Below are 13,472 nucleotides of genomic sequence, written 5' to 3' on the forward strand. Positions count from 1 at the left end.
AGTCGGATGGCCTGGAGATAGAAGCTGGTTTTCAGTCTCTCGGTCCCAGCTTTGATGCACCTGTACTGTCTCCACCTTCTAGATGGTAGCGGGGTGAACAGGCATCCTTGATGATCTTCCTGTGACATTGGGTGCTGTAGATGTCCTGGAGGGCAGGCAGTGTGCCACTGGTGATGCTTTGGCGCTAACTGCACCACCCTCTAGAGAGCCCTGCAGTTGCGAACAGAGCAATTGCCGCACCAGGCAGTGATACAGGATACTCTCATTGGTGCATCTTTGGAGCCAAGCCAAATTTCTTCAGCCTCATGAGGTTGAAGAAGTGCAACACCACACGGTATATTTCAGGTTGTCAGTGATCTGTATGCCGAAGAACATCGTTTTTTTTAATAGGTCTATTTTTGTGTTTTTGTATCGATGTCTTTTTTTCTTCCCCTATCCTAAATGCTTTATTTTTTCTATGGTTTACCGCCCTGTGCAGTAGGCGGCGGTATGCACCTCTAAAGATTGTTTGCAAACTGCTGTAATACCGAAGAAGAAGTGAACAGTGTCCGATAACATTTTCCACGTTAAGCGTTTTTTGTTATTATTTAGACGTTTATTAACACCATTTAACTGCACAGCATCACATAATTACCTCATAATTCGCGTTGGAGACGGGACTTGGCTGATATATGTTATGTTGGTAACGCTAGTTAGCTGCTAACTGTATGGTTTTTCACACTGAAATAGCCTCCATCATGGAGGTGCTAGCAAATGCAGCCGTGGCAGAGATCTGTAAACTCGTCCGTAGACGACGACTATGCAGTGTTTCGTTTGGAAATAACTCAAAGCCAGAAAGAAAACAGGACATTGCGGAGGAAACTACAGCTATTGGAACTGAAGGTGGCACGGGAGCGCATCCTTCCCAGTAGTTTCAAGATCCTCGACCGATACAGAGGAATGGCAAGAGGTACATTTTGCAGAAAGCCGAGGCTGTGGGGCCCTGTCGACCCCTTCCGCTCTGCGCATGTGTGACTTTAGATGTGTTAACCATAATTGGGTCTTGGTCCGTTTTTGGATAGTATGCAATAATTCCCCTGATTATTTAGGTATATTGCAAAGACAATATAATATTCTAACCAGATTATTGATTAGCTGCATTTCCTATTATTTACTAATTGAAAACAATATGACGCATGAACATAATCAATCGATCTATAAATAGTACATAAATAAATTATGCTTAATGTTACATCCTTGCCAATTCCAGACAGTGAGTACGTTGACATGCACAGTAATAATTCGATATTAAACTGATTATGGCAGTAGGCCTATTATGAAATAATCACGTAAACAGACACTTTATCATAATCGGCATAATGTCCAATCGGATTAAGCATACGCCAATTAAATCATCTGGTTTTCTAAGCAATCTTTAGTATTATTAGAGCATGTAAACACCTTAATCAGCGTTTCAGCCGAGAGAACCTCCCTCTTTAGCACAAGTGAAGTCTGACCGGTTGCGTCAATTTGCTTAATTCTGCTGTCAAACTTTTTCATTATGCAATCCAACATTTTTACTGGATATGTGTGCAACAAAAGTTCAACATTCACCTTTTCCTACTAGTTCTGTCAAGTCTATGCATACAATATGATGCATATGTTGGAGATATCCAATGTGTGCACCACACAGAACACTGCAACAGCAATGCTGTGAGGCAAACGATGCGTTCCAATGGGAATGAATGTACTTCTGGTGTCCGAAAACGCAATGACAATGTCGGTGTAATGGAGGCGTGAGTTCTGAACAACTGAAAGTAGGCATCTTAGAAGTAGTTTTCACATTACAAACTTTATATGTCCGAACTCTGAATCAAATATGCTTCCCAAAAATAACATGGCCCTGTGGTAGAACGTTTATTTTTATTGGCAATTTTCTGCATTCATCAGAGTGCCATCAGGTAGTGTGATATCAGATGTGTCCATGTAAAGAGGATTATTAGGGAAATCGTTGTTCTTGCAAAACATGTCTACGTTTTAATCAAACTATTATATTAATCTGTATGGAAGTCCAGAGAGGACATATAAATAAATAATTCCCTCGTTATGTCGATCACAACGACATAACAAAATTAGTTTTGTAGAGCTCACGAGATATACTATAAATATGAGTGGACGCATTGATGATAGAATGACAGTGTGGCTGAGGTGATTGCTACACTAAGGGATGGTACATTTCATACCAACATCATGCTTTCATTTGTGTTTGGAGCTCATTATCAGTTTTTAAGTTAGAATGTTAGCAAGCTAAATGTCCCTTACCTTGAGCTAAGAGCTCTTGGGGCATCTAAGTCCTCGTGGGGCGTCTATGCCCTGAACGAGCACGTTCCCCCAGGCTGTTTGCCACCCCCAAGACCACAGTCAATCGCATGCAAGCAACAACGCAGCTACAGAGCCTTCAGAAAGTATTCACACCACTTGACTTATTCCATATTTTGTTGTTACAGGCTGCATTTTCTCACGCATCTACACACAATACCCCATAATGACAAAGTGAAAACATGTTTTTAGAAATGTTTGCAAATTTATAGAAAATGTAAATACAGAAAAATCTAATTTCTAGTTTTCACACATCTGAGTCAATACTTTGAAGAAGCACCTTTGGAAGCGATTACAGATGTGAGTCTAAGTCTCTAAGAGCTTTCCACGCCTGGATTGTGCAACATTTGCCCATTATTCTTTTCAAAATTCTTCAAGCTCTGTCAAATTGGTTGTTTGTCATTGCTAGAAACCATTTTCAAGTCTTGCCATAGATTTAAGTAGATTCATGTCAAAACTGTAGGACATCCACTCAGGACATCCACTGTCTTCTTCGTAAGCAACTCCAGTGTAGATTTGGCCTGTTTTAAGTTATTCTCCTGCTGAAAGGTGAATTCATCTCCCAGTGTCTGGTGGATAGACTGAAACGTGTTATATTTGGGAAAACCTAACACTTTGTATTCAGGACAAAAAGTGTATTGCTTTGCCACATTTTTTTCTGTATTATTTAGTGCCTTGTTGCAAACAGGATGCATGTTTTGGCATATTTGTATTCTGTACAGGCTTCCTTCTTTTCACTCTTTCATTTAGATTAGTATTGTGGAGTAATTACAATGGTGTTGATCCATCCTCAGTTTCTCCTCCTGTAACTGTTTTAAAGTCACCTTTGGCATCATGGTGAAATCTCTGAGTGTTTTCCTTCCTCTCCGGCAACTGAGTTCGGAAGGATGCCTGTATCTTTGTAGTAACTGGGTGTACTAGGTGTACACCATCCAAAGTGTAATTAACTTCACCATGCTCAAAGGGATATTCATTGTCTGCTTTTTTCATTTAATTGTATCTACCAATAGGTGCCCTTCGTTGTGATGCATTGGAATACCTTCCTGGTCTTTGTGGTTGAATCTGTGTTTGAAATGTACTGCTCGACTGAGGGACCTTACAATTTTCTGTATGTATGTGGTACAGAGATTGAGGTAGTCATTTAATAATCATGTTAACTTATGTGACTTGTTAAGCACATTTTTACTCCTGAACTTATTTAGGCTTGCCATAACAAAGGGGTTGAATATTTAATGACTCAAGACATATCAGCTTTAAATTTTTGTTAACTTGTAAAAATGTCAAAAACACAATTCCACTTTGACATTACGGGGTATTGTGTGTCGGCCGGTGACAACAAAAAAAATCTAAATTGAATCCATTTCAAATTCAGGCTGTTGCAAAAATGTGGAAAAAGTCAAGGGGTGTGAAGGCACTTTAACTTGTCTAGAAGGCCAGCATCCCGGAGTCGCCTCTTCACTATTGACGTTGAGACTGGTGTTTTGTGGTTACTATTTAATGAAGATGCCAGTTGAGGACTTGTGAGGTGTCTGTTTCTCAAACTAGACACTCTAATGTACTTGTCCTCTTGCTCATTTGTGCACCGGGGCCTCCCACTCCTCTTTCTATTCTGGTTAGAGAGAGATTGCACTGTTCTGTGAAGGGAGTAGTACACAGCGTTGTACGAGATCTTCAGTTTCTTGGCAATTTCTCGCATGGAATAGCCTTAATTTCTCAGAACAAGAATAGACTGATGAGTTTCAGAAGAAAGTACTTTGTTTCTGGCCATTTTGATCCTGTAACCGAACCCACAAATGCTGATGCTCCAGATACTCAACTAATCTAAAGAAGGCCAGTTGTATTGCTTCTTTAATCAGAACAACAGTTTTCAGCTTTGCTAACATAATTGATCATTAGAAAACCATTTTGCAATTATCTTTTCAAAATGATAAACTTGGATTAGCTAACACAACGTGCCATTGGAACACAGGAGTGATGGTTGCTGATAATGGGCCTCTGTTCACCTATGTAAATTTTCATAAGAAATCAGCCGTTTCCAGCTACAATAGTCTACAACATTAACAAATGTCTACACTGTATTTTTGCACAATTTGATGTTATTTTAATGGACAAAAAATAGCTTTTCTTTAAAAAATAAGGACATTTTAAGTGACCCCAAACTTTTGAAAGGTAGTGTATGTCCTCTCTGGACTTCCATAAATCTGACTGTCCACAATAATCACATTATTATATTATTGTGTGCATGTAACTGTACTCTGTGTCAAAACGGTCAATAGTGTACAATATAGTGTTGACCATTGACAGTAGCTAACCTAACCACCTCTTTTCCCCAAATCACTCTCTCAGGTGAAGGACATCTCACTGGAGGCTACAGGAGCTTTGTGAAGCCAGCGGGACACAAAACATGGAGAGATGACCAACCAATCACTGTTGATGAGGGGAGTGGAAACTCAACCCAGCACATTATCGTGATAGAGGTTAGTGTAATAGTATTACATCAAAATTACAGTACATCAAATGTGTCCAGTTTATTTCAGAAAGGCTCCCCTCAGCTGTTCACTTGCTTACATTACATTTATCTGTGAGACTTCAATATTACATTGTTATCCAATTCTACTCATGATACCGGTAATAACTGGGGATGGGCATTTGAAATATTTTCACTATTCAAATAATTATAATTGTATTTAATTGAGACAAAGCCTTTTCATAGTTAAAATAGGCCTATAGTGATCGAGGTTAGTGTAATAGTGTTACATCAAAATGGCCAGTTTATTTCAGAAAGGCTCCCCTCAGCTACTCACTGTCTTACATGTACATCCTCATTTATCTGCCATAGGGGAGCTTGTGAGACTTCCCTATGACATTGTAATCCAATGCTACTCATGTACCGGTATTAACCTCCTCTCTTTCTGTGTCAGTCTGCAGAGGCTGCAGGTCCTGGGGTCAAGCTGGAGAGGTCTGAAGGAGATGGGGACCCACGGCAAAGCAGAGACATCCAGCCTGGAGCAGCTGGGGCGCCCCCTGTAGCCACAGAGGACCCCACCACCGCCCCAGCGTCCCCCAGGACCCGATGCAGCATCATGGAGGTCAGTGGAACGCCGAACGCCGCCCTCAAGTCAGAGACAAACACAGAAACAGAGACTTTAACAGGGTTGGGGCGACTGGACTGTCCTGCTCCTCGCTCAGAGTATTTACTTCACGGGAACCTGAGCCCGAGAACAGTTCTGTCCCATCGGGACTCAGGTGATGCGGTACAGACTTGCAATGATCTGTCCTATTCATATGCTACAGAGACAAAGATGATACCTGCTGACATGCCTGTGGTATTAGATACACAGACTAATCCAATGAGAGGGGACTGGAACCGGTACAGTAGTAGTGTATACTCTGAAGGGTCCCTAGATAAGAAAGGAGAGGGTCTGGTCGTGGATGAGGTGACTGTGAAAGTGGAGGGCGACGCTCCTCTGACATGGAATGCAGACGAGACTCAGTTACGAGGAGGACACTCGCAGGGTAACGGTAGTGACTTCTTAGACTACAGGGAAAGCTTAGAGACCAATCTAAATGTTGTGACCCATTCCCCTTTACACTCACTCAGGGATCGTGACCCAGTGTCCATATCGATGGGGCCTTCTGATTCACACGGCTGCGTCCTTTTTGATCAGGTGCTGAATTCAAACGACAGGACTAGGGCTCAAGCTCAGGGAGGGGGAGCCACATCAGGTAATAGTAAAGTGAAACGGTTCCTCTGCATGTTCTGTAACAAAGGCTTCAGCCGCCTACAGAAGGTGGAGATCCACCAGAGGGTCCACACAGGGGTGAAACCCTACAGCTGTACCCAGTGCGATATGCGCTTCGCTGAGGCTGGCAGCCTGAAGAGGCACCAGAGGGTCCACACAGGGGAGAAACCCTTCAGCTGTACCCAGTGTCATATGCGCTTTTCCCACTCGTCCAGCCTGAAGAGGCACCATAGGGTCCACAACCCTACATCTGCCCCCAGTGTGAGAAGAGGTTCTCCCACCAGAACCAGGTGAAAATGCATCTGAAGGTCCACACGGGAGAAAGGCCATTCACCTGTACCCACTGCAGGAAGAGCTTTTCAGAGAGGCGCTACCTCAGCATACACCAGCAGAGTAACCATTCCACTCGATAGCTTCTGACGTTTAGCTCAAACCCTGCATTAAAGACAAAGATTCATTTTTATTGTTGTCAGCAGAAAAGACCCACTGATGCATTTGGAATCAAGAGATGAACAGATTTCAGTGTTGAATATTCCGGGGTAGAATATTTCATCAAGACACTGTGATATATAAGCCTAAAAAGTCTGTCACATATTGTGTTTGTACTGTGTAGGCTATATGATTGTCACAAATGCCTATTTCATTACTTCCATTCAACTACTTTCCCAAGACACTTTTAATGGAAAGATTATTGCGGTTTATCAAATTAATGGAGATTTTTAGTTTAGACGTCTGTGTGGTTTTCATATGGTGTATTTAACACTTGTTTATTTAATAAACACAAAATGGGCCTTTTCATTCTTAGACTTTCATTGCGACTCGTTTTGGCCCTGTACTCCAGCACTTTGGATATGAAAATGACTGAGATTAATATGTAGACTGTCAGCTTTAATTTGAGCATATGTATTTTCATCCATATAACCTTTTAGAAGTTTCAGCACTTTTTATCCCCCCTTTTTAGAGGACCAAAAGTATTGTAAATTCACTTAAGTGTATTGAAGTAGTCAAGTTTAGTATTTGGTCCTATATTCAATGATTACATCAAGCTTGTGACTCTACAAAGTTATGAGATGCATTTGCTGTTTGCTTTGTTTGTTTCAGATTATTTGATGCGTCTTTCACTCATTGTTCAAGATTCATTCAGGATTATCTGTAATCATGGTAGCATCCACATTAATATATACAGTTGAAGTCGGAAGTTTACATACATTTAAACTCAGTTTCACAATTCCTGACATTTAATCCTAGTAAAAATTCCCTGTCTTAGGTCAGTTAGGATCACCACTTTATTTTAAGAATGTGAAATGTCAGAAAAATGGTAGAGAGAATGATTTATTTCAGCTTTTATTTCTTTCATCACATTCCCAGTGGGTCAGAAGTTTACATACACTCAATTAGAATTTGGTAGCATTGCCTTTAAATTGTTTAACTTGGGTCAAACATTTTGGGTAGCCTTCCACAGGCTTCCCACAATAAGTTGGGTGAATTTTGGCCCATTCCTCCTGACAGAGCTGGTGTAACTGAGTCAGGTTTGTAGGCCTCCTTGCTCGCACACTCTTTTTTCAGTTCTGCCCACACATTTTCTATAGGATTGAGGTCAGGGCTTTGTGGTGGCCACTCCAATACTTTGACTTTGTTGTCCTTAAGCCATTTTGCCACAACTTATGGAAGTATGCTTGGGGTGATTGTCCATTTGGAAGACCCATTTGCGACCAAGCTTTAACTTCCTGACTGATGTCTTGAGATGCTGCTTCAATATATCCACATAATTGTTCTGTCTCATGATGCCATCTATTTTGTGAAGTGCACCAGTCCCTCCTGCAGCAAAGCACCCCCACAACATGATGCTGCCACCCACGGTTGGGCTGGTGTTCTTTGGTTTGCAAGCCTTCCCTTTTTCCTCCAAACATAACGATGGTCATTATGGCCAAACAGTTCTACTTTTGTTTCATCAGACCAGAGGACATTTCTCCAAAAATAACGATCTTTGTACCCATGTGCAGTTGCAAACCGTAGTCTGGCTTTTTTGTGGCGGTTTTTGAGCAGTGGCTTCTTCCTTGCTGAGCGGCCTTTCATGTTATGTCGATATAGGACTCGTTTTACTGTGGATATAGATACTTTTGTACCTGTTTCCTCCAGCATCTTCACAAGTTCTTTTGCTGTTGTTCTGGAATTGATTTGCACTTTTCGCACCAAAGTACGTTCATCTCTAGGAGACAGAACGCGTCTTCTTCCTGAGCGGTAAGATGGCTGCGTGGTCCCATGGTGTTTATTCTTGTGTACTATTGTTTGTACAGATGAATGTGGTACCTTCAGGCATTTGGAAATTGCTCCCAAGGATGAACTAGACTTGTGGAGGTCTACAATTTTTTTCTGAGGTCAAGCAAAGAGGCACTGAGTTTGAAGGTAGGCTTTGAAATGCATCCACAAGTACACCTCCAATTGACTCAAATGATGTCAATTAGCTTATCAGAAGCTTCTAAATCCATGACATCATTTTCTGAAATTTTCCAAGCTGTTTAAAGGCACAGTCAACTTAGTGTATGTAACCTTCCGACCCACTGGAATTGTGATACAGTGAATTATAAGTGAAATAATCTGTCTGCAAACAATTGTTGGGAAAATTACGTGTCATGCACAAAGCAGATGTTCTAACCGACTTGCCAAAACTATAGTTTGTTAACAAGAAATTTGTGGAGTGGTTGAAAAATGAGTTTTAATGACTCCAACCTAATTGTACGTAAACTTACGACTTCAACTGTAAGTGTTTAGAAACATTCTATTCTTATTTACAATAAAAGTGACTCCAAAATGACGCCCTACATTATTTACCATTCATTTCTATTGGGTGCAAAATAATTTGAAAAATAACCAAAACAAACAACAAATACATCCAAGTTTGTAGTTACAAGCTCGATGTAGTCATTGCGTGCTAGGAATATGGGACCAAATACAAAAATTACAAAAGTGAATTTGTCCCAATACTTTTGCTCCCCTAAAATGGCGGGACTATGTACAAACAGTGCTGTAATTTCTAAACGGTTTGCCCGATATGGATGGAAATACCCTCTAATTAAATCTGTCGGTCTGCACGCTCATTGTCATTTCAAATCCAAAGTGCTGGAGTACAGAGCCATAACAACAGAATTGTCACTGTCCCAATACTTTTGGAGCTCCGTGTACATCACATATAATCTCACCCTATTCTGCATACACCAAACAGCGCTTTAGAACCAATATACACAAACTGGGACTTTTTTATTTTATCTTGTCTCATCGCTGCAGCTCCCCAACGGGTTCAGGAGGCGAAGGTAGATTCATGCGTCCTCCGAAACGTGACCCGCCAAACCGCGCTTCTTAACACCCGCCCGCTTAACCCGGAAGCCAGCTGCACCAATGTGTCAGAGGAAACACAGTTCAACTGACTACCAAGATCAGCCTGCAGGCGCCCGGCCCGCCACAAGGAGTCGCTAGAGCACGATGAGCCAAGTAAAACCCCCTCGGCCAAACCCTCCCCTAATCCGACGATACTGGGCCAATTGTGCGCCGCCCTATGGGACTCCCGATCACGGACAGTTGTGATACACCTCTAGAACTGCGCCACTCGGGAGGCCAAAATGGGACTTTTCATTCGAAGACTTTCATTGAGACTCTTTTAGACCCATACACTAACAAACACCTACTGTATACGTCGAAATAGTTTAGTCAGGTTTGTCTGATGATTACTTTTGACTTATCATAGCTGACTCATATTTACCCACAACAACATATTTATGTCCACCATGATTGGTTTAACAACAATGAAGTCATTCTGTAACTACAGTTTAGGACTCAGATATAGTGGGGATGGGTAAACACGATGTTGAAAGTGTGTTTATTATCTGTGTGTATGTACCTAAGGGAGTGTATGTCTGTGTAATCTGTATTACCTCTCTCTTCCAGGAGGAGGAGGGTCCAGAGGTGCTGCTGGTGAAGGAGGAGGGGTTTGAGGAGGGTCTGCGGAACCTTAAGGGGACCATGGGCATTGGAGGACAACCAGACTACACCTCCTCCTGAACCCACAGAGTATAGGACCACACAGTATCACTGAGGTGAGCCCACCCAGGTCTTGATTACGTTTGTCTTAAGTGTGTGACCATGCTTTTGAATGATCAAATCATTAAAGTGTCAAGTAATCAACTCAAATCAAATTGTATTTGTCACATACTTCGTAAACAAGCATGTGTCATAGACAAACAGTGAAATGCTTACTTACGGACCCTTCCCGACAATGCAGAGAGAAAAATAAAAAAATAACTAGAATGTACTCATAGTACTCATTGCAATCCCTCATTGCCCAATCAGAAGATGCTCCATAGCAGGGTGCTCATATCAGATGTCTTGATCCAACATCCTCTCACCCTGTATCTCTTACAGGAAGTAGACATGGAGGATGGGAAGCCTGATCTGCTGCTGGTCAAAGAGGAGACAATAGAAGATGGACCAGAGAGCATTGACCTGCTGAGTGGACTAAAGATGGGGGAGCAAGGTAATGGAGAAATACATATAGCCTACATACAGTAATAGATCTTCAATGGGAATAGTGATGCGCTTGGTTGTTTTTTTTGTTCATTTTCTTCATTCATGAAATGAAATTAATACAACTTAAGTTAAAATATAAAAACACACATAATGTATGAACTTGACCAGGTAATTTATTTTAAAATAATTCCCTCTACAATGTTTGTAAAGTCTATTTTGTAATTTCTTCCTGCAGGTGGTTGGCTGGAGGCTAACAGAGGAGACTGGGCGGCCATCTTGGATTCCCAGACCCAAGAACTTGGGGGACGACCGAGCAGGCCAGGACCAGAGGCGGCATAGTGGAAGTCAGTGGATTCGATATCATCTTCAACTCTGGGCTGGGGAACAACACTATTAACCACAACCAGAAACAGACAGTCGAACACAAAACAACAACCGAACTTAGTCTCCATGACAACAGACTGGCTGAGATCAGGGCGAGACGAATATTTGGTCTCCATGGATGGGGAGGTGTCCGTAAGACAACAGGCACAGTCTCGGCTAGCGATGCTCCATCCTGCACCTATAGTTGTGATTCAGAGAGACTAATGGCGCCTCAGGTTAACCCCCTAACAGATGCTACCTTCAGCTTGCCTTCTATAGGATCTATCAACTGGAACATGGACCCTGTGACAACACAGACACTCCCTGGCCTTTGTCCTCCTCACAATCTCTTAATGTTAAACCAGACCTCAGACAATGCCAGTGCCTCAACACTAAATGGCTACACAAGCCCATTGACAAATGATAGTAGTAGTAATGCTATCAGTAGATCCGGTGGCAAAGAGAAGCGCTTCCTGAAACCTTTAGTTTCCCCAAACAGGTGGAGATCCATCAGAGAATGCACACTCGTACAGCCTGTGGAGTCCAAACGGGACAAATCCCGACGCTGCCCCAGTGTGAGAATAGGTTCTCCCACCATTACCAGCTGAAGATGCACCTGAAGGGCCACACAGGAGAAAGGCTGTTTGCCTGTACGCACTGCGGGAAGAGGTTCTCAAAGAGGAGTTATCTCAGGATACACCAACATAAACTGCATACGGCCCAGGTATAGTGACATGTAATGTAGTCCTAGTTAGTTTGTTTGTAGTTAATTCTATTTGTTTTGGATGTAGTAGGGAACTGGATGATGAGAACTGAGGTAAGAATGAGTATGATGAGGCAGAGTAGATGATATGGTGATGGATGGGGTCTGTAAAAATGCTTCACTGATGAAGAGTGACAAACTTAGTCCCTTTAGGTTGATACTGGTGTTTTATAGTGAGGTAAGGATAGTGCCTTAATGCATGTTTACTTGGCAGGAAGATGTGTGTAATGTTGAACCTTTTCCAAAGTATTTTATAATTAATTTAATCAAAGCGAGGGTACCAAATTTACAGAAATATAGTGTTACCGTAGTGAGAAGTTAATCTACTTTGCAATAAAAGTACTGTACTTCAAAGTTATGAGTGTATGATTATTTTGTTGAAATCAAATACAAAATTGACTCTGTGCTGACTGACTTGGTTATTTTTGTATCATTACAGGGACTGAGTTTCCCTTATCTCAGTCGAACCAAAACATTATACTTCATTCTTGAATCAACACATGTGGACATTTTTTATAATGAACTCCAATGGATCCATATTGTTGGGTACTTGAATCACAATGTTAGAGATGGGCTTGATTGTGGTTCACATTTCATAATATCAAGTTTCTGTGTGTTACAGTAAAGTTTCTTATTTAAACCTTTATGCTCTTCTGTACAATATGTTTGTAGTCTGCATTCCACGAAGACCTGCAGGTATCCAGTGTTACTGGTGGAAGAGACAGGACCTCTGAGTTGGCTGGTTACAAACCATGGCCCCAGATCAGGACCCTGGTAGAGAAGCCTTCGCTCTTCCTTCCTTGGCAATTTCTCACGTGGAATAGCCTTAATTTCTCAGAACAAGAATAGACTGACGAGTTTCAGAAGAAAGTACTTTGTTTCTGGCCATTTTGAGCCTGTAACCGAACCCACAAATGCTGATGCTCCAGATACTCAACTAGTCTAAAGAAGGCCAGTTGTATTGCTTCTTTAATCAGAACAACAGTTTTCAGCTGTGCTAACATAATTGCAAACGGGTTTTCTAATGATCAGTTAACTTTTTAAAATGATAAACCTGGATTAGCTAACACAACGTGCCATTGGAACACAGAAGTGACGGTTGCTGATAATGGGCCTCTGTACGCTTATGTAGATATTCCATATAAAATCAGGCATTTCCAGCTACAATAGTACTTTACAACATTAACAATGTCTACACTGTATTTCTGATCAATTTGATGTTATTTTAGTGGACAAAAAATATGCCTTTCAAAAACAAGGACATTTCTAAGTGACCCCAAAGTTTTGAACGGTAGTGTAAATATAAATATTTTTTGGTGGGGGCTTGCTTGTTTTGCATGTTATTTTGGCATTAATACGTGTCACATATCAGTTTGCAAACAATGTAAAATAATAAAGCTGCATACACACCTGGTCTCTTTTTTGTTTTCTTGAGTAAGGCAGCTCCAAAATGCAGGTGTTTCAGCCTAGCTCAGTGCTTTCTGTGGTGTTAGGGCGAGCCAGCAGAAAATAGGAGCATTGCGCCATGAATGGCTCAGTGTTCTGTCACTCATGGGGACAATATGTCATCGCCAAGTTTAAGTCCTTAGTAAGGGTAGACATCCAAACACAATTGAACATGAATTTCTCTTTAGGTCTCTTAAACTTTTTGGATTTGGTGAACATTTTATTAAAGTAATTCGCATGTTTTACAAAGATAAAAATAGTTCTGTGCTACTAAACCT

At 41.4% G+C, this 13,472-nt stretch overlaps 1 protein-coding gene across 4 annotated transcripts; it reads left to right on the forward strand.

Moving 5' to 3' along the window:
- The first annotated feature begins 392 nt into the window (after nucleotides 1-392).
- On the forward strand, nucleotides 393-13,124 carry LOC139566799 (uncharacterized). Of its 4 annotated transcripts, XM_071388125.1 has the most exons (7): nucleotides 393-949; nucleotides 4,705-4,835; nucleotides 5,280-5,874; nucleotides 10,044-10,192; nucleotides 10,518-10,629; nucleotides 10,858-11,709; nucleotides 12,421-13,124. In XM_071388125.1, exons 1-4 carry the CDS (start codon nucleotides 754-756, stop codon nucleotides 10,088-10,090), a joined length of 969 nt encoding a protein of 322 aa, XP_071244226.1. In that variant the 5' UTR covers nucleotides 393-753; the 3' UTR covers nucleotides 10,091-10,192; nucleotides 10,518-10,629; nucleotides 10,858-11,709; nucleotides 12,421-13,124. The 4 variants fall into 4 exon arrangements, with proteins under 4 accessions (XP_071244226.1, XP_071244225.1, XP_071244224.1 ...); XM_071388124.1 differs by lacking the exon at nucleotides 12,421-13,124 and having other exon boundaries at nucleotides 10,858-12,152; XM_071388126.1 differs by lacking the exon at nucleotides 12,421-13,124 and having other exon boundaries at nucleotides 404-949; nucleotides 5,280-5,447; nucleotides 10,858-12,152.
- The last annotated feature ends 348 nt before the right edge of the window (nucleotides 13,125-13,472 follow it).

Source organism: Salvelinus alpinus, chromosome 39 (genome assembly GCF_045679555.1).
Source record: "Salvelinus alpinus chromosome 39, SLU_Salpinus.1, whole genome shotgun sequence".
Taxonomy (NCBI): domain Eukaryota; kingdom Metazoa; phylum Chordata; class Actinopteri; order Salmoniformes; family Salmonidae; genus Salvelinus; species Salvelinus alpinus.